The sequence below is a fragment of the Hyperoodon ampullatus genome (assembly GCF_949752795.1).
Source record: "Hyperoodon ampullatus genome assembly, chromosome: 1".
NCBI classification, from domain to species: Eukaryota; Metazoa; Chordata; class Mammalia; order Artiodactyla; family Ziphiidae; genus Hyperoodon; species Hyperoodon ampullatus.
Window position 1 is genome coordinate 41,335,768 of NC_136914.1, and position 24,906 is coordinate 41,360,673.

At 46.6% G+C, this 24,906-nt stretch overlaps 1 protein-coding gene across 1 annotated transcript in view; it reads left to right on the top strand.

Annotated features, from left to right (window-relative positions):
• SHROOM3 (shroom family member 3) overlaps nt 1-24,906 on the top strand; it is a gene marked incomplete at its 5' end in the record, with an annotated part of 318,759 nt that overhangs the window by 273,816 nt on the left and 20,037 nt on the right. The window contains 5 exons of the mRNA XM_079709194.1: nt 964-1,095; nt 8,276-11,432; nt 17,844-17,917; nt 21,650-22,438; nt 23,495-24,001. Coding sequence (XP_079565320.1) covers nt 964-1,095; nt 8,276-11,432; nt 17,844-17,917; nt 21,650-22,438; nt 23,495-24,001 — 4,659 coding nt within the window. The remainder of the gene's footprint in view (nt 1-963; nt 1,096-8,275; nt 11,433-17,843; nt 17,918-21,649; nt 22,439-23,494; nt 24,002-24,906) is intronic.

Genomic DNA, 24,906 nt, shown 5'->3' on the forward strand with positions numbered 1-24,906 from the left:
TGCAAAATGATTACCACCACTGTATTAGATGCCAGCTGCATCCAGTCACATAGTTACCGTTTCTGTCTTGGCTGGTGAGAACATTTAAAATCTGTTCCTTTAGCAACATCCAAGTATGTATATGATACGGAATTAGCTATAATCACCATGCTGTACATTAGATCCCCGGAACTTGTTAATCTTTATAACTTGAAGTTTGTACCCTTTGACTAAAATCTCCCCATTTTCTCCACCCCCTCAACCCCTGATAACCACCACTCTACTCTGTTTTTCTGAGTTTGTCCTTTTTAGATGCTACATAGAAGTGAAATCATTCAGTATTTGTCTTTCTCTGTCTGGCTTATTTCACTTAGCATAATGCATCCAAGTTGTTGCAAATGGCACGATTCCCTTCTTTCCCATGGCTGAATAATATTCCATTGTATGTATACATGGCATCTTCTTGATCCATTCATCCACTGACACTTCGGTTGTTTCTATATCTTGGCTATTGTGAGTAATGCTGCAATGAACATGGGAGTGCAGATATATCTTTAAGATCCTGATTTCAGTTTCTTTGGATATATGCCCAGAAGTAGGATCGCTGGATCATACTGTTAGTTCTATTTTTAATTTTTTTAAGGAAACTCCATGCTGTTTTCCATAGTGGCTGTACCAGTTTGCACTCTCACCAACAGTGCACTAGGGTTTATTCAGAAATTCTTTAAACTAAGTTTGCAATATTTTTATGTAACTGAAATCATGTCAGAATGAAAAGGAAAATACACATATGAATAAAGCAGAAAAAAAAATGATGGTTACTAAGAGAAGTGAGCAGTAAGATCCATTTTCCAGTATTTACTTGATTGTTTTCCATCTCTGAGGATACAGCAGCCTCTGCTTCCAAGTCCATAAATCTCATTGGTGAAGAGATCAGCTGAGATTGCTCCTAACGCTGGGGGTCCCTCTCCTGTGTCTCCCCAGGTGCAGTGAACCTGCGGGCCGACCTCATTCTTGGCATTCAACCAAATTTGGGGAGAACCAACCCGATGCCAGCATGATGCAGATATCTCAGGGCACGATTGGCACTCCTTGGCCCCAGAGCTACCATTCCAGGTAAGTAGCCACAGCTGAGACCCAGGGGCTTCTTACTTTCAAATGTCCCATTCCCAGAAAAGATTGTTTTCTTATACTTATCTTGAGAACTAAGTCTCTCTACCCACTATCCTCATCGTCTTAAAACCCCTAATGTGTGTACGAGTCATCTTCATATCCTGGGCTAGACTGGCATGAAGAGAGGACAGGAGTATTTTGAACACTGACTGCTCACTTGAGATATTTATGGGGCCTGTTGATTCTCAGTCAGACATTTCTCAATCACACGTTATAGCACTATACTAGAAAAACTGACAGCTCCCTCCCTCAGTGCTTAGTGTGCTTTCTTCAAATATGTATCTGGTTTTTTAAATTAATTTTTATTGGAGTATAGTTGCTTTACAATGTTGTGTTAGTTTCTACTGTACAGCGAAGTGAATCAGTTCTATGTATATACATATCCCCTTTTTTTTTGGATTTCCTTCCCATTAAGGTCACCACAGAGCATTGAGTAGAGTTCCCTGTGCTATTCAGTAGGTTCTCATTAGTTATCTATTTTATATATAGTATCAATAGTGTAGGGCTTCCCTGGTGGCGCAGTGGTTGAGAGTCCGCCTGCCGATGCAGGGGACACGGGTTCGTGCCCCGGTCTGGGAAGATCCCACATGCCGCGGAGCGGCTGGGCCCGTGAGCCATGGCCACTGAGCCTGTGCTCCGGAGCCTGTGCTCCGCAAGGGGAGAGGCCACAACAGTGAGAGGCCCGCCTACCGCAAAAAAAAAAAAAAAAAAAAAAAAAAAAAAAAATAGTGTATATATGTCAATCCCCATCTCCCAATTCCTCCCACCCCACCCCCTTCCTCCTTGGTCTGCATACGTTTGTTCTCTATGTCTGTGTCTATTTCTGCTTTGCAAGTAAGATCATCTATACCATTTTTTTAGATTCCACATATATGCATTAGTATACGGTATTTGTTTTTCTCTTTCTGACTTACTTCACTCTGTATGACAGTCTCTGAGTCCATCCACGTCCCTACAAATGACCCAATTTTGTTCCTTTTTGTGGCCGAGTAATATTCTACTGTATATATGTACCACATCTTCTTTATCCATTCCTCTGTATCTGATTTTTATCTGAATGATTTTATTCAGTATTTGAACTCCCCAGTTGGTTTTTCTCCTTCTGTTAAAGCCAGTTATCCAGCTTAGCTCCAATCGAAGCAGTTAACACACCGAGGACCGCTCAATGTATACATCACCTCATGTGGTCCTTCCTATACACCCTTGAAACAGGTACAGTGTTCTTAACTCCATTTCGCAGGTCAGGACATTGAAGCTGGAAAGATGGCTTTGTCCAAGGTCAAACATCTGATCAGTACCCAAGTCAAGACTCAAATCCAAGCTAGGTTTCAAAGCCGTTGCATGTAATCTCCTATGCTTCCTCTACACTAGTTATACTAGTTATTCTTCCTCTGCTTTTCTCGTCACTCTATCAGTCAAGGTCCAGTCAGAGAAAAGCAGAGCCATCACGGGTGTTACAGGAGAAGGGATTTATTATAGTAATTGGACCTTACACAAGTGAAGGGGACTGGGGAGAAGGGAGCCAAGCCTGACCACCCACTTAGTTCTTTATATTAAAGGACTAAGTCAGGACGCCCCTACATTTACTACAGACTTGGAGCCGTGCAAATTGGAATCCATCTTCTGATCCCAGGGAGGCAGGCTCTGTCACTTAGCACTTTTTTGGAAGTACTTGGATATACAGGTTATGGTGGGGAGGTAGGAAAGTCAAGGTAATATGGGTCCCACATACAAATGAGATGCAAGTGCTTGTCTGTATCAGGGAGTGGAGGATGTTTCTGGAAGGATGACTTAACTACCAGGCGGTGGGTACCCATTGGGCGAGGACTCAGAACCCCTAACACTCATGTCTGGTCAAATCAAGGGCCAAATCCTAGAGCTCTGACTGGTGGGCATGGCTCCCAGCACGTTAGGATACCTTCCTGGTTACCCTCCTTGTTACAGACACTCCTCTCCGTTGCCCGTGCCCCTCCCAATAACCCCGAAAGAATTTCTTCTCACCATCTGAGCCATGTGTGCTCTGGGAACACAGCTGCTAGCAGTGCCCACGCCCCGTGCAGACACAGCGCTTTTGCTCTGTGGGCACAGCGGTATTGAAGGCCTTTAGAAGGTTAGATGCAGGGGCCTAACAGTGTGAAGGAAGGACAGCTTGATGGTGAGCTACTTGGGCTTTTAAGTGAGACCTCGGTTTAAATCTCCACTTCACCGCCTACTGCATGAGCTTGAGCAAATCACTTCACCTCTTTGATCTTGGTTTCCTTGTCTGTAAAATGAAATTCATAATACAGATCTCATTGGCTCGTGGTGAGGATTAAGCAAAATAACATATGCAAAACATTTAGTGTAGTTCCTTGAAACATAGTGAGCACTCCGTAACTATGAAAACTAATTATAACAATTAGGCTGAAGACTTGTCAGAGGTACAGTGAAACCTAGTAATGGACTACGTTAATGGCATAAACCGGCACACACTTATAAAATGCAGGAGTGTGTTAACAGGGTACCCCTAAACAGTGGGGCCCTTCGGAGCCTCCTAACCGCTAGCCTTAGGAGTCCCTAAACCTGAAGTCGTACTGTGACCTAAAATACAAGCTTGTCCAAAGGCAGCAATAAGACGACTGCAATCAGTGCTTAGAATAAGTGCTTGCAGTAACTATGGTGAGCTCCAAGAGGCCTCAGGAGAAAGATGGTGTTGGCATCAGACGTGCAATATTCTGAAGGTTCTGCTTCTCTACCTGCTGTTTCCTCATCATCCCAACCTCCAGAGGCAGGTGGATCTTGTACTGTACCTACCAGTCTGCCCTCTAATTCAAGCTTCAGAACAGCCTCCCGCTGACACAATGACTGTCAGCACAAAAGCTCTGTGGAGGAAGAGAGAGGGAGAAAGGGAAGCTCGGGTTACCCAGCTCCTACTGCAGCCCAGAGCATCCTGTGGTCTGTTCATTCCATGCCTCGGGCTTGCAGCTCTGAGTTCTGCTCAGAGGGTCAGCCCTTGGCAGCTGTAGACGGAGAAGCTCTCCTGGCACGTTTCTGAGGAACACAGTGGCATCTAGTGGTCTGGTGGGCGGCATCCCTCTGACAGCCTTCTGACAGTTCCAGGAACCAGGAATATTACTTAGTCTCAGTCCTAAATGTGTGGATCTGCTTCTCGTTAAGAAGCAGGAGAAAGAGGGAGCTCTAGGGATGGGGAAAGGCAGGAGTGAGGAGAGAGGGAGAGAGAAGTTCAGAGAGACTGGAGACATGTAATTTTCACTGCCTGCAAGCTGGCTTGGATCTGGAATTCCACCAAAATTGTATTTCAGCCTCTTTCTGTCAGATCCTTGTCACTACCTTTTTGCTGTCATACAGAAATCTCACAATGGTCCTAAAGTATTAGGACTTCTAAAGTCCTATGTACTTTAGAAGAAACCTTGAAAAATCGTGTAGTCTGGTCCCCTCCTAAGAGGCTGAAATAACAGTATCAAAACTCTAAAGAACCAGTATGTGTTCATTGATTCACTCCTTCAGCAAATATGTGTGGAATACCCACTACGTCTCAGCTGATTTCTGATTATTGAGGGTACAAGACTGAATGAGACATAAAAAACCCCCAGCCTGCTGTATTTGTTTCCCCAGGTGTGTTCCATGGAATAATAATCCATTAGATACTCCTTGGGAAAAAGTTTCTAGGGTCACATAAGTTTAGAAAACACTGCTTAGTATATTTTCCTTTAAGAACATCACATGAGCAAGTTTATTAAGGACTCAGGAGTCTTAAAGTAATTACAATTATTTAAGTCATCTAGCCCAGTATTTTCCAAACATATTTGGTCACCTAAGCAATTAATATTCTGGGAGTACGCTTTAGGAAATGTTGGCATACACTTGTGCTTTTTTTTTTTTTTTTTTTTTTGCGGTACGCGGGCCTCTCACCATTGTGGCCTCTCTCGTTGCGGAGCACAGGCTCCGGACGCACAGGCTCAGCGGCCATGGCTCACGGGCCCAGCCGCTCCACGGCATGTGGAATCTTCCCGGACCAGGGCACGAACCCGTGTCCCCTGCATCGGCAGGCGGACTCTCAACCACTGCGCCACCAGGGAAGCCCTACACTTGTGCTTTTTGCTGTGGTTTAAGTATTTAGAAAATATTAATACTTTCAAACAGAGGTGATGTGATGTCAAGTAGTGGTAAGTGCCATGAAGAAAGTAAAGCAGAGTAACAGTGAGTAAGGACAGAAGAGGTGCTTTTTAGTGAGTAGCAGGAAGTCTTCTCTGATGCAGAGACTTGAATAAGGGGAAGGGATTGCCCCAGGTGAAGAGCATTCCTTTTTTGTGGGAACAGCGAGTACAAAGGCCCTGAGACCCTGACGTGGGAATGTATTTCATGGGTTATTTATTTATTTATTTATCTGTCTGTCTGTCTATTTATTTATTTATTTATGGCTGCGTTGGGTCTTCGTTGCTGCGCGCGGGCTTTCTCTAGTTGCAGCGAGCGGGGGCTACTCTTTGTTGCGGTGCGCGGGCTTCTCACTGCAGTGGCTTCTCTTGTTGCAGAGCATGGGCTCTAGACATGCGGGCTTCAGTAGTTGTGGCTCGCGGGCTGTAGAGCGCAGGCTCAGTAGTCGTGGCACGTGGGCTTAGTTGCTCCGCGGCATGTGGGATCTTCCTGGACCAGGGCTCGAACCCGTGTCCCCTGCATTGGCAGGTGGATTCTTAACCACTGCGCCACCAGGGAAGTCCTATTTCATGGGTTTGAGGTGCTGTAAGTTGGCCATTATGCCAGAGTGCAGTGAGCAAGAAGGAGGGCGGTAGAAAATGAGGTAGGAGAAGTTGTCAGACCACAGTAAGAACTCTGACACACTTGATGCACTCATCTTAAGAGTAAGTCTGTCTCTGTGTTGGCTGCAACTCTTGCAGGGCTTGAAGACCTTCATGCCAAGTTCTTCTCAACCATCATTAAGAGTACCCCATCTTGGAAGCAGGAATGGCAAGGGTAGTCAGAATGACTGCTTCCAGAACACGGTAGAAGAACTTGTTCCTAGAGGGTGATGTCAGGGCACTCCATGTCATGGCATGGTATAGGTCACTTGGTCTTAGTTCCCAGTCAGCTTGGGAATGGGAATTCAGCAGGGACACAGCCCTCCCTGAGTAGCAGGGAAGAGCACTTCTGGTCCTCATGTGATGCATTCCATCTGAGGAATGGTGGGTTAAGTTTCCCTTGGCTACAGGATGGAACCCACTCTACCCTTGCTCTGCCTGGCTAGAGATTTACCAGTGATTTCATATTTCTAGATACCATCTGTATTTTGAGATATGTTGGTGGTGGCATTTCCTTCCACTCAGCAGTGTTACAGTAAAGTCATCGGTTTATTCACTTTGATTTTTTTTGCATGCTCCTAAATTAGATTTGAATTGCCCTTTTAGTGAAAGACTGCTAAAATTCTTAGCAGTTGGGAGGAGGATTAAGTAGTGTCTACCACCTGCATGGAATTGATGAGCAAAACAGCCCTTGTGGGGTCTACTGCTTCCATGTGCCCTCAAAGTATTAGCTCTGAATCTTCTGTTAGAGGAGCTAAAGGGAAGTACAAGCGGGTCATATGGGATTATCCTCAACTGAGCCGTGTCATGTGCATTTTCATCACAGCCTCTTCATTTAGAGGGGAGTGGGAGTAAAAACTGGCAGTGACATATACCATGCCACTGGGTGCCAGGACTGACTTCCCTAATCTGGCTGGCTCAGGAGCTGTTCCCTTCCTTTCTCCCTTGAATTTATACCTGTCCCTCCCAAAGCAGGATGCTCCATTCAGTAAGCTCACTTCCCTTGATAGAGAAAATTATTCTTAGGGTGAGTTGCTGAAAATGTAGTCTTCTTTTCCTTGAATTCCAGCGCCAGTTTTGACTCAGCAGGTGATCCTTCTATAGTCTCTTCCCATATACTCTGGAGACAGTCCAGCCACAAAGCATTATCGCATACTCGGCCATTAAGACACCATACTTACTTACATGAGATCTAGAAATATAATAATAGCTCCATGAATTTTAATAGTGTTTAAAGGCCTATTCATTTTAAAATGGAAAACCTCAGGCAAGAACTCTTAGTACTTCTTTTCTCTTCTTTAGAGAATAGTGAGTCACAAATGTTTGAACTATTGAGACTGCTGTTCGATTTTTGAGCTACTTACTCCTTCCTATGTCCATGTCCTCTCTCCCCCAACATGCTGGGGTGAAGTATATTTTGATTTTATAATTAAAGCTAATTATAAGTAATTCTGTCTTAGGGCAACTTTCTGGGGTGTATGATGCCAGGAGTGAGAGTCACTCCCCCTCCCCCAAGCAGGCTCTGAAAATCACCTGGACGAGCTCGTGAAGGAGGTCTTACCCTCCAGTGTATGAGGCTTTGCCCAGACTCTGGGAAGTGGTCCGTGGGTGACTGGCTCCCAGCACCCAAGAGCCTCCTGTGATTAAAGCTTCTTCTCCAGCCTGCCTCTCCTTCTCTCTCATCCACTTTTTCTAGCTCTATAATATCCTCGCAGTATTTCTCTCTTTCAGCTTTGTGTTTGGCTCTCTCCCCCACAAACAAACTGTCTCTTGTACAGTTGAGATTCCAGGAAGATCGCCAGGGAGTAGCCCTCCAATTCCATAAAAAGGAAAGATATTAACTAAAACCGTGGACACGTGCAGAGTCTCCCTCACCCATTCACGTGCCTGGTCTCTTACTAAGCTTTCCCCTTCTCCCCACAGACGCCCCAAGAGACATAAAATGTCAGTCTCCATCACTCTTCTTCCTCTTTCCTCGCCCACCTCTCTCATTTCTTGGCGTGTGCAGAACGTCACTTCCGGCATGGAGCACATCCCATCAGTGTGCCGCCCGTGTCCAGGGGCCGCGTGGCTTCCTCGTGCTCCCCGCTTCTCCCTCGGCGAGCCTGGGTGATTGATGAGTGGCATATAGGTTGCGGCGTTGGGCAGTTACTCCTAGTGACGACACGTAGGGAGGCTGAGCAAGGCCCAAATATGACCCTTTCCCCCCACCCTTCCAGAAACCAAACATCTTTCCCAAGGGCACGTTTATAGGCTGGGCCGCGTGCCTGTAAGCCTGCTGAACGATACGGACTCCCTGCTGACTGCTGTGCCTCCCTTTCTTCCAGCTCCTCTACCAGGGACCTCTCCGGCTATGACCATGCTTATCTGAGGCGGAGCCCCGACCGGTGCAGCTCCCAGGGGAGCACGGACAGCCTGGAGCCCAGCGGGGGATGCCCGCCCTGCCACCCTCTCTCCCCGGCCAAGTCTACGAGCAGCATTGAGCAGCTTGGCCAGCTCCATAACAAGAGAGACTCGGCTTACAGCTCCTTCTCCGCCAGTTCTAGCATCCTCGAATATCCGGCCCCCGGCATCTCTGGCCGGGAGCGTTCAGGCTCCGTGGACACCACTTCTGCTCGAGGTGGCCTCCTAGAAGGGATGAGGCAGGCAGACATTCGCTATGTTAAGACGGTCTATGATCCCCGGAGGGGGGTCTCAGCAGAGTATGAGGTGAACTCTTCAGGCCTGCTCCTGCAAGGTAAGGAGGCCCGAGCATTGGCAGATGGTCGGGGCTATGAGAAATGGCCTGGTGTTCCTCGGGGCAAGGAAGCGGCACCCCCCTCCTGGAGCCAGCACTGCCCCAGCTCCTTGGAGACCACCGCGGACAACTTGCCTCCTAAAGTGGGTGTGCCCCTGCCCCCGGCTCGGAGTGACAGTTATGCGGCCTTCCGGCAGCGAGAACGGCCTGGCTCCTGGTCTAGCCTTGATCAGAAACGGTTCTGCCGGCCTCAGGCAAACTCTGCAGGCACCCTGAAATCTCCCTTCATAGAGGAACAGCTGCATACTGTGCTGGAGAAGAGTCCAGAAAACAGCCCCCCAGTGAAGCCCAAGCATAATTACACCCAGAAGGCCCAACCTGGCCAACCTCTGCTGCCGACTGGCATCTACCCAGTACCTTCCCTGGAGCCACACTTTGCCCAGGTGCCCCGGCCTTCCGTGAGTGGTAACGGCACCCTCTACCCTGCGCTGGCCAAGGAGGGTGGGTATCCAGCTCCGCAGGGAGCTTGCGACAAGACGGCCCCCCTTGATGAGAATGGGAACCAAAGTGGATCTAGCAGGCCTGGCTTTGCCTTCTGCCAGCCCCTAGAACATGATTCAGTGTCCCCAGGAGAGAGGAAACCTGAAGTTTCGGCCAAATGTGTCCCCTACAAAGTCCATTTCCTCTCAGTGCCTGAAAACGAGGAGGAGACCTCCCTGAAGAGACTTCTCACACCTCTCCAAGGCGACAGCCCACATCCCAGTGAGAGAAAGAGCACCCAGGGCAACAAATATTCTAATTACCACAGCCTCCAATCCCCTCCGGCTCAGGCCTGGCAAGTGGGTGAAGACAAGAGATCTTTCCTGCCCTCAGAGCCTTGGGAGGGTGATTTCCATGAAGACCACAATGCCAACCTCCGGCGGAGGCTCGAGAGAGGCAGCCTGGGCCAGAGCATGCCAAGCAACTTCGGCAAGACCACATCTGCCTTCTCCTCCCTCCAAAACATTCCTGAGAGTCTAAGAAGGCAAAGCAGCCTGGATCTAGGAGGGGGAGCCCAGGAGATCTACCTGGAAGGCACGTCCACCTGTGCGGTCAGCACCAAGGCAGAGGACTCTGGAAGGACTGTTGTTCCTGATCACAGGAGCCAGCTGGACAGGTCAGTTTCCTATCCCAGGCCTGAGGGGAGAACCAGTGCCTTGGCTTCATTCCACAGTTCAGACCCAAGGTATGAAGAGCTGCCCTCCCCACCCCCGCAGGAGACATCCAGTCTGGGCCGAAGGAGGCTCAGCTCCAGCAGCGCCTTGGCTCTGCAGGGCTTCCAGTATGGGAAGCCCCACTGCTCGGTCCTGGAGAAGGTTTCCAAGATCGAGCAACGAGAGCAAGGGAGCCAGAGACCCCCGAGTGCGGGCAGCTCTAGTTACGGTTATAACCACAGGCCCAGCAGGACACTCCCAACTTCTAATACTTTGGGGAATGACTTGGAGGAGACAAAGGCCCATATCCGTTTTTCCGAATCCACTGAACCCCTAGGCAATGGGGAGCCGCACTGCAAAAACGGGGAGCCGAAGCCGGAAGAGGTTTCCTGGCAGCCGTGTGGTCAGCAGCCGAGGCGGGACGCTCGCCTGCTCCGCAGCCAGAGCACCTTCCAGCTCTTCAGCGAGGCCGAGAAGGAGGCCGTGTGGCCCGATGACCGGCCCCGCACGCCAGAGTCGCCCGTGCAGGATGCCCCCTTCAGCCGCGCCTACCGGAACAGCATCAAGGATGCGCAGTCCCGCGTCCTGGGCGCCACCTCCTTTCGACGCCGGGACCTCGAGCCGGGGACGCCCACAGCTGCCAGGCCCTGGCGGCTGCGACCCGCCTCGGCCCACGTGGGGCTGCGGAGCCCGGAGGCGCCGGCTTCCGCCTCCCCGCACACCCCGCGCGAGCGGCACAGCGTGACCCCGGCTGAGGGCGACCCTGCCCGGCCCGCGCCCCCCGCCGCCCGGAGGGGGCCGCGCAGGCACCTGACCCCCGAGCAGAAGAAGCGCTCGTACTCGGAGCCCGAGAAGATGCACGAGGTGGGAGTCTCGGAGGAGGCCGAGCCGGCACCCCCAGGCCCGCCAAGGAAGGGACCTCAGTTCGCGGAGAGCTCGGTGGCTGACCGGCGCCGCATCTTCGAGCGAGACGGCAGGGCCTGCTCCACCCTCAGCCTGTCGGGACCCGAGCTGAAGCAGTTCCAGCAGAGCGCACTGGCCGACTACATTCAGCGCAAGACCGGCAAGCGGCCCGCTGCCGCCGGTTGTGGCCTCCAGGAGCCTGGGCCGCTGCGGGAGCGCGCCCAGAGCGCCTACCCCCAGGCCGCACCCGAGGGCCCCGGCCTCGCAGCGGCCTCCAGTCTCTCCTCTCTGCGGGAGCCCAGCCTGCCGCCCCGCAGGGAGGCCGCCCTCCAGCCGGCCACCGCGGAAGGGGGTGGCGGGGAGCTGCCACGGACCCCCCGAGATCGCAGCAGCTCCTTTGCCGGCGGCCGCCACCTCGGGGAACGGCGCCGCGGAGACCAAGCCCCGAGAGAACTGCTCGGTGGAGCTAACGGCGGTCCAAAGGGCCCCCAGAGGCTGGACAGGACCCCTGGGGAGCCCTCCCCGTGGGGGTCCGCGGCCGGGAGGTCCGGGAAGTCCATGTCGGCCGAGGACCTGCTGGAGCGCTCAGGCGTCCAGGCCGTCCCTGTCCACATGAGGTCACGGTCATCTCCCACCGCTGACAAGCGCCAGGTATGTGCAGCCAGCGGGTCCTAGCACTGCCCCTTGCACCCTGGAAGCCTTAGTGCGGCTTCTCTAACCCCTCCTCTCCTCTTCGTTTTCCTTTTACACGCAAGAGAGTAGCATTCGTTTTCATAAGGTGCTTTCTCAGTGCCCCTGTCTGATGAGATCATTACAGAGATACAGATATATAATACATAGATATCGATACAGCTGTGTAGATATCTTATGTAGATACATGTATCGTATACCGATATAGATATCTATACATATATATGTGTGTGTATCAATGGATATAGATGTATATGTGTACACACACACGCAGTAGGCCTCGTATTCCTGGTTCTGCACTGGAATGGAAAATATTGGGAAAATTCCAGAAAGTGCCAAAAAGCAAAATTTGAATTTGCCAGCACACCAGCAACTATTTACATAGTATTTAGATTGTAAGTAGAGATGATTTAAAGTATACAGGAGGATGTGTGTAGGTTATATGCAAATACTATGCCATTTTATCAGTATAGAGCATCAGGTGGATTCTGGTATCCATCCCTGGGGGTCCTGGAGCCAATTCCCTCGGGGTACTGGGAGACAAGTGTATATAATATACATACACACATACATATATAGTATGTATGTATTATATAGTATATACATATATATAATAACTTCATTTTAGTGTCACCCACTTCTCAGTGTAAGAATTAGATTAGGAAAATTTAGGGGTTATCTTTTTTCTTTGTTTTGGGGTTTTTTTGCGTTTTGTTTTTTTGTTTGTTTTGCTTTTCTCTTTTTTTAAGTTCATGCAGTAGAGGCTATGTCTCAGTATTTTAAAGACGTTAGCTTCCTACCTTCTTTGTTTCTATTGGACTTTTGCATTTACAAAATAAGTATAGTTATTGACTTTGATAATTGTTGGTTCTTGAGCTCCAGGCCCTCAACTAAGTATGCTTTTATGTTTATTATCTCATTAATGCTCAAAATAATCCTATGTGGTGGAGTGTATTATCCATATCAAATCCATGTCTCTCTGTCTCTTTCTGTGTACTATCGTGGCGAGATAGGAGAATGTCAGACTTTCCAGTTCTCTCATAAAGTCTCCAGACTATGAAAAGATCACGAGGTGCTTTCCACTGGAAATTTTAGGCGGAGCTAGGAGTAAAATCCGAGCACTCTGACTCCAGGAGTCTATTAATTCCCCTAATTCTTAGCCCATCCTCAAGCTCCACGTGCACTGCAGGTCGATGTCCTGCCTCATGGTTCCCTTCCCAGGTAAGAAGATGTGAGGAATTCACATATATGTTACCACAGGGGAGAATACCCCTCCATTGTCCCTTCTCAGATTCTGTTTTCCCCAGCAGAGAATTTAATCATTCAGCAAGCATTTGTAGAGCATATGTTTTACGAAAAGGACTGCTTATAGGTTTAAAGGAAACGTAAAGGAAAATAAGGGTCTTGCCTTTCTGGGGTTCACAATTGAGCAAGGACTATGAACTTATGTATAAATAACTAACACGAATAGTGAATGCTTTGGGAGTGGTTATAAATAAGATGCTATGGGAGGGATAGTAATTCTGAGAGGATCTAAGAGAGCATCTCTTGAAGGAGAAGGGATATGAACCAGGCTATAAAGGATGAGCAGGATGTTGACAAAGAGTTGGAGGTTGTGTCGGGGAGGCATTGAGTTGGAGGAAACAGCTTCGGACAAAGAAGAGTTAGCCATTACTGCCTGAGACATCTGTCTGCTGCACTGCTTCTGCAACACACATACGCACAGCATTGTGAGAAAATACTGCTCCCTCCCAGATATTTTCTCTTCAGAAATATCTTCTCCCCAATATAACCCACACACACCACAGACACACACACACACACACACACACACACACACACACACACACACAGAGTCTATAGAGGCAATCCTCCATAAGCCTCCAGTAGCTGTTTTTCACCCCTTAACGTGAAGAACAGAGCTAATTTCCAGTCCTTATCCTACCCCTAAGACGCTTTTAAAATCCATATGTGTAACATGCCATTTCAGCTAGTTTGATGGGCTTCACCCATCAAACTAGCTGTTCTGCTAGCTACGGTTCTGCTAGCTCACCGTGTAGCAGAACAAACATTTTCTCTATTTCTCTCCCCATGTTCTAAAGAAAATAGAAATGTTTAGGTGAAAACTAAATCATCTTCTGATCGATGTCATTATTCTCTCTTGAGGAATTTGTTGGATGGTTATGAATGTTATTTTGCCTTCCCTTCCAGATACTTCTCAAGCCTGGTAAACTGGGAAATAGAGCTAAAACATAGGCAGTATAGAGAAATGATCCCAATTAAATCCCAATTATTTGGTATTATTTGAAAAACTTTCTAGAAAGACAGTTAAATACAGAACATTATTTATGTTCTCTTTAATAAAGCGAGTACCATATTTAGAAATTATTTAATGTGAGGAATACGATGCCAGAGGGGGGAAATATTTCAACGTGAAATACTTTATCTGCGCTGCTTTGCTCCTACAGATTCTGAAAATAGGTTATCATCCCCCAGATTGCAACTGCATCAAGACTGTGTTCTTAGGCTTCCTCCTTCATTCCCTGGCTCAGCAGCTGCACCGTGCCTGCCCTGAGACTGGTCCATGGCAAGGTCTGCCCCTTGCATCTTCTTCATACACCCATTATCTACCTTAGTTGTAGAACTAGTGAAAAACAAAATAAAACTAGTCTCCACATAATTATTGTGGTTAATATTTTAAGATATTATTATTTATTTGAATAAATTCCAGTAACTTTTACCATTATCATTAAGCTTTGGTGAAGGTGTTAAATAACAATTTTTCTCACCCCAGCTTCAGAGGACTGTCAGAAATTAAGTGACCCTGTAGCGACTAAATCATCTGGCTGAGTTAAACCCAAAATATGGAGTCTGTTTCCGGTGCTGGCTCAGTCCGAGGCATCCCAACAAATGCTGCTTGCTCCTGCCAGGCAGATGCTAATAGAGCAGGATTTTACAAGCTTTGGGCAAGGATTCAGCTCCTTTTCAAAAGTCCATTAGTGAGGATAGTTTTTGCTTCCCAAACAAGGTCAGCATGGAAATCAGTTTCTCTGTTTATAAAACTTGATCATTCTTGGGCCTGAAACGATGACTGTAGAAGGCTGCCACCTTTTTGTAGCCTGAGACCTGCTCAGACACTCAGCAGCCCTGGGCCTCTCCTTAGCCAGCTGTGGTCGTCTCTGAACAAGCAGCCTCCCATTCCCTCTCCTTTAATTCCTCTTAATTTTAAAGGTGTAATTGCAGAACAAATGGATATTAGTGATGGAGCTGAAGGGCACATCAAATTCTTGGCTATTTCCTACTTTCTGTGAGACTTTAGAAAACTTCACTGTTTTAAAGTAGGTAGGCCCTGCAAAGCTGCAGGAAAAAAATCCAAACATTTCTGCCTTGGAGATGGAAATTTACACCTGTTCGTTGGCATAGATCTAAAATATAGCAGAGGCTATAAAAAGAAACCTTTTGGAGAAATAAGATTCCTGGTGGGGTATTTTTTTTTTTTTCCAGATGCTGAGTTAGAGTCTTCTCTGGTTCTCACTGTATTTTCAGAGACCTTCCTTTCTTATATGTAGCACATTCACCATGTGATGATGTGACAGACATTTGATTGCTGAGGAAATTGCTCAATGCATGGAACCCCACAATGTTGGATGTAGTCTTGATTCTGTAGGATGCATCTTGTATATCATTTTTAGTACCTCTCAACAAGCTTGGGGATAAATAACAGAATCAACTTTCCACAAAATGTAAAGTTACAAATAGCTACTAATAATCAAATGTTTACTATGTGCCAGTCACTGTACTGTGTTTTATAAGCTTAAAATTAATCCTACATCTATGCAAAGGAGGCGATACCGTTGTTATCGCCATATTATAGATAAGGGAACTGAGGCACAGAAAAGCTGAGAAATTTGCCCAACATAGTGGGAGCAAGGTTTTGACCCCCTACTATCTGACTCCAGAGGTTTTAAGTCGCTATACCACGCTACCTCCCGGTATCAAAAAAGACTGGGCGACTGGAGGGAGGTGAGAGTTAAACATCTTATATCTGAAAACTCCAGCCAGTGAATTGATTTCATTTTAACATTTATCAATTACTGTTATACATTTAAATAACATTCAAAATTTTTAAAGCTGAATTTCTAATTCATTTTAGCAGATACTTGAAGCTGATATTACAAAGTAGATGAATATCGTCTTCATATTTCATTGGTCATAGAGATATTAGGATATTTAATTCAGAATCCAAAGGAAGAGTGAGAATCGGAATTGGATGGGATTCAGGTTTATAGTTCTAACTGTACTGTGCCTAATGAAGAATAAGAACTGGTGTACTTTTAAGTCGGTCAAAAGAAGTTAGAGACAATTAACAAAAACAGACACTTAAACAAGTTTCTGTTGGCCTAACTCTATACCTGGTATTTCTCCCATTGCCACTGCTTTTTCCTAAATTGTCATAATAGTTTATACTTCTTACCGGTTTATAGAAAATCAAGTCTTCTTTGAAAGTGCATACGTGCCCAATCTAAGCAAATAAATGCAACAGGAATGTATCCTCCTTGGGCTTTCTGCTAGGTTGGGAAGGCATTTTCCTTCTGTCCAAATGGTATTTCCATTGACAGGAGATGTAGAGTTCTCTCAATGGCCTATTACTGGGTCTGAGTTCTTTTATTTTATATACACCCACAGAAATATCAAGCTCCTACTGTATTTCAAAGGAAATAATAGAGTAGAAATATATATTTGAACGTTACTAGGTTAGGAGCTTTAAGGGGACCTAGATAGGCTTTTCCAGTTAATTATTGGCGAAGGTGAACATTCATGTCAACAGAGGGGGTGGAGTGGGGAAAGACTTTTTTTTTTAACTTTTTATTTTATATTGGAGTCTAGTTGATTAACAATGTTGTGTTAATTTCAGGTGTACAGCAAAGTGATTCAGTTATACATATATCTGTTCTTTTTCAAGTTCTTTTCCCATTTAGGTTATTACAGAATATGGCACAGAGTTCCCTGTGCTATATATACAGTAGGTCCTTGTTGGTTATAAAGGGACCATAGGCTTTTGCGGAGAGTAGGAATTCCCATTCCCTCTAGTGATATTTGAGCAAATCAGAGACAAATGGAATTCCTTTTTCTCAAAGCGCTGACATCTGATTGTATCCAGCTCAGCCACCATTCAACTTAAGATTCCAAAGATCGACCTTAGGCTTTGAGGAAATCATGGTTTGAATCCTAGCTGCTTACTTAATTGTGGGTTAGATACTTCTCCTCTCTGAGCTGCAATTACCTCCCCTCTCCCCATTGTTATAGATTAAATTACAGAAGAAATGCCAGGTGCCTCACACAGCTCCAGGCACATCATTTGAGGATTATAAGGAGCTTGGCTGAGTGTCCAGCACACAGTAAATGCCGAGTAGGGGGAAGCTGCAGTTACTAATAATATTCAGGGTTGTTTCTTCTTTGGACCTTCTCCCACCCACCTTTGGCTCTTTTCGTTGCTTCTTAGTACCTCTACCAATGATTGGGGGGAAAAAAAAGAAAAAGAGAGAGAGAGTGGGGTGGGCTGATGAAAAGCAATCGGCCCTCTGGACAGAATAAATGGTGAAATAAATTGTTGAAATTAAGTTTAGGGATTACATGTGGATTTAATTTTCCTATTTTCTACCTGTCTCCTATTATCATAAATAATTGAGAGTTTTATCAATAGCAACATCATTATCTTCATCAGGGACCTGTACATATGAACTGATCTTACACTAACAAAAACTGACCTACAGCCCTTTCAGGAAACTAATATCTACCCTTATTTAAAACAAAAACAAATAATGACTACCCTTGAAGTGTCCCCAGAGTTACTGACATTACATGTGGGTGAGATGTTTTTCCCAGAGAGAATGTATTTCAACCTGATTACAAGCCAGATTCATATCTAATTCTTGAGATTTTGCTGAATCCAATAAACTCTCCTTTTCCTGGCATCTCCCATATTTCCCTATTGCTGTTTTGAAAGCTTGGCCCTTTGATTTAATTTTCATCATAATATTTCGAGTATAGGAGTCGTTTGAAGTCCGGAGATAATTGTTATCAGACTTCTCTTGTTTAGAAAATGTCTTTGTTAGGAGAGGCACCCAGTGAGGTAGACTGAGGTTCTGCCACTTGTGACCTTGGGGCCTGTGTCCTCATCAATGCAGTGGGATTAACAGTACTTCCTGGGCTTTGAGGATGAAATGGGTTAGTATGTAAGAGTGCCACCATGATGCCTGATAATAAATAGTGGACCTCCAATAAATGTTCCTTCTCCTTTATACCTCCACCCCCTTGGTAAATTTAAATACCCGTTTGTTGGTAATAACGCTGTGCCTCTTGTGTTTTAAGGATGTGCTTTTGGGGGAAAACAATGGCTTTGGTCTTGTGAAGGATCCATGTTATTTGGCTGGCCCAGGATCCAGGTATGTATCTGTATTTATGATGCCCTCTACCTTATGAATGCTGCTGGAGTTAAATGCTTCTGTTCCTCTCTTCCAGAAATCAAAGTGTGATGTTATGATGTTTCATAGTGTCATGTGCCACCTCTTCAGTTTGTCTAGGCCATGGGGAGCTTTCTTTTTTATTTATAGATGACTTTCTCTAAGAATGATACTATTCAAAATAGGTTTTGAATGTGTGCTATTGAGGCAATGGTTGACTTCCAGTAAGTTTGGCATCAGAATAGTTGATGGATATGCTCTTCTCAAGTATATCCTCTGGCTCTCACACGTGGGGCCTCTCTTAAACGTGGCTGATCTCTTCTGGCTCTGTCCCAGAGGATCAGGTCTGCTGAATAAAGCACTAGGGAAAGAATGAGCATCATGAACAGCCTTCACAGAACAAGACAAACTTGCAGGAATCACCTGAAGTAAAAAAATAAAGCTCTAAAATCATTATTTTAGGTACTTAGAGATAGAAAATAGCAGGAAATTCATATTTTAAAAATTGCCATCAAAATCATTTCTCCTTGGTAGAAAAAATATAATGGACAATTTTTCAGAATTAGAATCTTTAAACTATTCACTTGGAGCTTAAGAAGTAGAAATTTCCAAAGAGAGTTTCCTCTGAACCACATGCCTGTATGTAGTTTTAATGCAGCATTATAGGACTATCTACTGTCATCTGTTATTACTAATGGTAATATATTTAAACCCTCCCTACTACTGTCCATGTTTTTTCAAGCCAGTTCCTTAATTATTACTATGTTTCATTCAATCAATGTTTCTCTCTTTTTCTGGCATTCACCTTCTCGATAGCTCAACCTAATACTGCCAGCATGGTCAGGAAGCGGGTATTAGGTTACCTCCTTCACTGCCAAGAGCAGCCTTCTGTAGTTGGTCTTGCGCCTGGAGCTGTGCCTAAAGTGAAGCAGTCAAGGTGAGGCTGAGAATGTTAGTTTGGCTGCATTAATTCAAAGCTAGAGACAAGGGAAGACTAACAGTGAACTAGAGCTCTGCCAAAAGAGAGCTGGTCTGAAGTCTAAGGTGAAACTAAAGTCAACCACAAAAAAATCAAATTACTGGATTCCAAAAAGGACTTGAATAGACATTTCTCCAAATGGCCAACAGGCCCATGAAAAGATACTGCACATCACTAATCATCAGAGAAATGCAGATCAAAACCACACTCATTAGAATGGCTACGATCGAAAAAACATAAAAGAACAAGTGTTGGTGAGGATGTGGAGAAATTGGAACCCCTGTGCACTGTTGGTGGGATTACAAAATGGTATAACTGCTACGGAAACAGTATGGAGGTTCCTCAAGAAATTAAAAATCTATCGTATGACCCAGCAATCCCACTTCTGAGTATAAATCCAAAGAATTGAAAGCAGTGTCTTGAAGAGAGATTTTTGTACCCATGTTCGAGGCAGCACTATTCACAATAGCAAAGAGGTGGAAGCAACCCAGATGTCCACAGATGGATGAGTAGATAAACAAAATGTGGTGTATGCATACAGTGGAATATTATTGAGCCTTTAAAAGGAAGGAAATGCTGTCACATGCTACAACCTGAATGTACCTCAAGGACATTATGCTAAGTGAAATAAGCCAGTCATAAATACTTTATGATTCCCCTTGTATGAGGTATCTAAAGTAGTCGAATTTATAGAAAAGTAGAATGGTGGTTACAAGGGCCAGGGGAGTGGCAAAAGAAGAGTTGTTGCTTAATAAGTATATAGTTTCAGATTTGCAAGATGAAAATGTTCTGGAGATCTGTTTTGCAACAATATTGGTGTACTTAACACTACTGAACTGAACATTTTTAAATGAATTTAAAATTAAAATGAATTTAAAGTAGTAAATTTTATGTTATGTGGGGTTTTTTTAAACCACATTAAAAAAAATGCTATGAAGGAAAAAAATGAGACTAATCAAACTTAATTCCTGAATATTAAGATTACTGGATACATGTCAATAGATGCTTGTCTCTCACACTCTATTATAAAAGAGACTGAAATAAAATCTTTATGATACTAGTCTTTATTCTTGGAAAACAATCACCAGGAAGAAGTATTCTCAACCAAACGAAGCATTTAACTCAACTATTACCTTCAAAAATATAGTTTTTTACAGTATGGTTCCTGTAAACTAGGAAGATTAAACATAAACTAAAAATATTATATCAAAGTTTATTTGGGCTACATCTTTAAAAGATAAATATTATTTTATTGTGTGTTTTAGTGATGTCTCCCCTTTTTAAAAAGCAAAATGAAGGTACCTGAGTTGGTCCTTAAAACATCAGATTCCAGTTACTCCATGTCCTATTAGAGGATTCTAAGTTTAAAAATAGTTCATGGCCTGCAGTCTAAACAGCAGTTGGGCAGAAGAGACGTCGTTTGTTCAACAGACATTTACTGAGAGGGTACTTTGCGCCAGGATCTGGGGATAGCAAAAGGAATAAGACATGGGGGTAAGGAGCACCCCCAGTGAACCTCCTGCCCCCGGGTTTCTGGTGTACCCATTTGGGAACCCACCAAGAAGGACAGAGTAGCCACTCTTGAATATTGACAGGCTTCTGGTAAAGAAACTGCTTCTAGATGAAAAGGATCTGTGATGGGAGGGGAGGGCATGCATCTGAGTGGAAGATGGGCCTCTTACTCAACCATTTGCGTTTATAGTGAAAAAATAATGGCAGGAGAAGAGCTAATTTGGTTCTTTGTGGTCTTTTCCTTCTTTATGCTGCTTTGCCCTCACCTGGCACTTAGATGATTTCGTGGCAGGCCTGTGCTGGGGCTCTGACTTGGGACTGAGCCACAGCTCCCTCAGGACGCGGGTCTGTAAAATGAAAAATGCCATCTGCTCTCCAGATTCACTTGCACACTAGTCAGGGAGCTACAAATGTGGGATTTACAAATTATGGTTGTTTGCTGGAGATATTTTTATCCTCACATTAACTCTTGCATGGCAGGCAGTGCTGCAGACGTGTTTTCTCTGTTTTTGTTCTCCTTTTTTTCCTTTCAAACACGTTAACAAACGTATTGGAAATTGTTGGGTTTTTCCTTAGAGCCTAGAGGACAGCTGTTTAAACGACCATGCACCCTATTTGCTCGTTATGGTCAGTCTCTTTCTCCAGAGGTAACTGCTTATTAGCTCCTTAGGTGAGATTCTCCCTTTCCTTCTTACTTTCCATTTTAAGAAATGAAAACACTGGGAGACTAAGAGAAAGTTGTAAATAAACCCTTCAGATTCAGCAGCCCACGCAAATACTTTCCAAACAGACCTCCCCCTTGGGGCTCACACCTGTGAAGAATGAGGCGGCATTCTTTTCCCCAGAGTCAGGAGCTGGTTCCCAAACTAGTCCTAAAAGGAGCAGAAGAAACATACCTGCTCCTGCCTTTTATATCCTGAAGCCTGTCCTCAAAAGCTGGCTTGCATGGGGGGAGGTAGATGGGGTGATGAGCGAGGGTTAATAAAAAGAAATGCCTTGTGACCCCAGGCTTGCCGTGTGACATTTTCCTGCAGGAGTTTATGCCTACTTGGCATCTCATTTAAACTTGGTTCTCTGTGTGAGCAGCCAAGGGAAGACAGTGTGCAGCCTCTCCGGGCTTCCTTCTCCCCATCAAATGCTTTTCCCGTCCATGTAATGCACCTTGGGCTCAGTGTTTGCCCCTTTTCTTCAGAGCTAACCTATGTGTCTGTATCCCACTCCAGGCCATTCAGCTGTTCCAGCCGTGAAGAGATGTTGCTCCAACACCATCCCAGCCCTCGTTGTGGGGTTTCGGGCTGCAAAGCAGGTGGTGGTGCCTCCATTCCCGGCAGGGGTCTGGGACCGCTGGACCCTCCAAGGCAGGCCAGCAGAATGCCTTGCCCCCAGCCCCTGCCCTCAGGAGCGCAAGGGCATCTCCCAGACACCAGGGCTGCACCGCCGAGCTCAGCCCTGCCTGCCCCTGGCCCCTCGAGCTACTGCTCACAGGCTGCCGCCGCCCAGCCCTGCACCCCAGCCGGGACCCCCAGAAATGGCGGCCACCGGCCGGCCCAGCCTCCCAGCCCCGAGCGCAGGAAGGAGGAGGGAGCAGGGACGCGGCCCTCCCCGCCCTGGGTGAAGCGGGCCCACGCGGTCCGAGAGGACAGCCTCCCCGAGGACAGCGCAGCGAGCCCCAAGCACTACCCCAAGCCGCAGGCCCTCCCCAGCCCGAGCAGCACTTCCAACCCGGACACGCCCCTCGGCGCCCCGGGCACTCTGGGCAGGGTCTCCCTCCGGATCTCTGGGTCGGTCCCGCTGGCCTCCCTGCCACCTCGGGAGGACAACGACAACGACGACGACGAGGTGTTCGTGAGGGACTTGCGCTCCACCGCCACTTCCAGCCCCACCTGCGAAGCGCCGCCGCCGCCCAGCTGGGAAGCCTCGGCCCAGAATCTGGACCACTTCCCTCCGCCTCCCCCTGAAGCTGTGTGTGCGGAGCAGTGGGACAGCGAGGGCTACCGGGAGCCCCACGCCAGGTGAGAGCAGCCCTCCGCCAAGGTTAAGGGTCTCCCTCCCCAGTAAGAGATTCCCACGCTCCACGCTTCCCAGAGCCGCCTCTTGCTGGCCACTGGAGAGCCCCGTGGAGGTTTTTTAACAGGAGCCCAGCTCACGAAACTGGCGCAACTGTTCCATTTGTTGACCTTGGTGGTCGTCATTTTAGTAGTCCTTGGGCGCCAAGGTGAGGTTCATTTCTGTGGACGTGGCAGGTTCAAAGGGTCCAGATAAACAGCATCCCTCTTCCCTGCCCAGAGTTCTGAACCCGTTAAGAAATAAGGCAAAAGAAAAAGGCATTCAGAAGACAAAAAAAAAAATCACGTTTATTACTGAGAGAGCTGATCCTGGAGAATATGGCTCCTATCTGAGTATAAGTGGGCCTCCTGATACTGAGCCCCAAATTAAACAGGGGTGCCCGCCTGGTCACAGGCTGTGCTAGACACACACACAGCAAGCACACGTGTGAGCACGCAAGAGCGAGCCTGGAGGTAACCTTACTCTCCAAAGCAAGAGGCTGGACTAGGAATGGGCTATGGTCAGTTTCTCTTTGCAGAGTCACTCTCTCTGTCCATAGGAAGGAATAAAGAGTAAGGCTGAAGGTCATTAACGTTTAGGGAAGACCTCTGCTTGGAAAACAGGAGAATGAGGAAGAGGCACTTTCCAACACATACTCCCTAGGACAGCACTAAAACACATTGTCTGATAGCACCTTTGTCGTAACTTCCTCTAAACACCACCTGTTCCCTTTCACTACCCTCTGTTCACTTTCATAAAGCTCTGGAATCCAAGAGCAACATTCACCAAAACTGAATTCCTGCTAGATCTGTCCCCCTTAAAAAGTCACACAACCTCCCTGTGACCAACTAGTGGACTTAGTTAAAGGCCCTTTTGAACCCTGCCGTTTGTGGGGAATAACAACCCCAGAGACTCCTGATGTGTGTGGGAAGCTACCGCCCTCGTGTGCAAACGTCTCCCTGCCTTGCTTCACCCTCCTGCTGACTCTTCTCTTAACCATTCTCTTTTAATATCCCTAGCAGCTCCGGCAAACTTGCCAAGGTGACAGTTGCCAAGGAAAGGCCCATCCCTGGTGCAGCCCATTTGGTTGATAGTCAGATACTGGCTTCCAGATCCCAAACTTCCATCAAGAGTTCAGAGGCCAATGAGACCAACCCACCCTCTAACACCGGGGCTCTGCCCCAGCCTGCCGGGTCTCTTAGCAAGCAGCCAAGCCCAGAGCAGCCACCTTCCATCCAGAGCCAAAGCCTCAGCCACGACACAGTCAGTGGGACTCAAAGTTTAGAAAAGAATGTCAGTTCTGGTCCTCAGAAGACCTCAGAAGACATGAGAACAGAGGCTCTGGCCAAGGAAATTGTCCACCAAGACAAATCCCTGGCAGACATTTTGGATCCAGACTCCAGAATGAAGACAACTATGGACCTGATGGAAGGTTTGTTTCCACGAGATGCTAATCTGCTGAAGGAAAACAGCATAAAGAGGAAGGCCATGCAGAGAACTGTCAGCTTCCCAGGATGTGAAGCTAAGAGGTAAGTCCCTGGTCATGTCCCCAAAGAGACTTAAAATTGAACTCCTTCCACGGGGGTGATGATAAGTCTAGAACTGCTTATCTGAGGTTTTCCCACTTCCAAAGATCCTGACCCCAGACTGACATTCCATCTCAGCCTTAGGGGAATGGCTCTGACCTACCTTGAGTTGTTTGCCCAGCAACAAGTAGTAATAGTAATAATAATTACTGTTTATAACCTATCGTTCACGTTCTCTGCATCAAGCATTATATTCTGTATGTAAACATTATCTCATTTAATCTTCGTGAGAACCTTCTGAGATAGCTACCGATTTTATCTCCATTTTACAAATGGGGAAACTGAAGCAGAGAGGAATGAGAACCATGCCCAGCTGAAGTCATAGAACATGTGAGTAATGGCATCTGTGCACTCTCAGTGCTTATACAGTGCCCTTAAAAACTCAGCACACATGCAGCTGCCCGTTCTGCCAGAGTTGCCCTTACAGAGCCCCACATGGGTCAGTGCTAAGGGACGGGCAGGTGGAAGTGGTGAGCACACGGGCCTCCCCTCGGCCGAGGTGAACAGGGTCTTGTAAAAAGCGTGACAGCCTAGAGAAACAGATTGACTTACTCCGCTGACATTCACCTTTGAAGAGGTAGGGTGGGCGTCTGCTCACATCCTGAACCTCAGGAAGGGGCTGAACAGGAGTGCATCCATGGTCTTGTTTAGCCGTGGGTCTGCACCCGAAGCTCCCTGAGCAGCGCGTTCCCCGTCCTGTAATGTGCATCCCAGCGCCTGCCCGCAGCCGGTGAGAGGAACGTGAGCAGTCTGTATTTTTCCTCCTTTTGATTTCTCCCGGGTTATTGCAATATTTTCTTGCATGTTTGATTTCCTTAAGGGACTACTATGGGAGAGATTTAGAATGG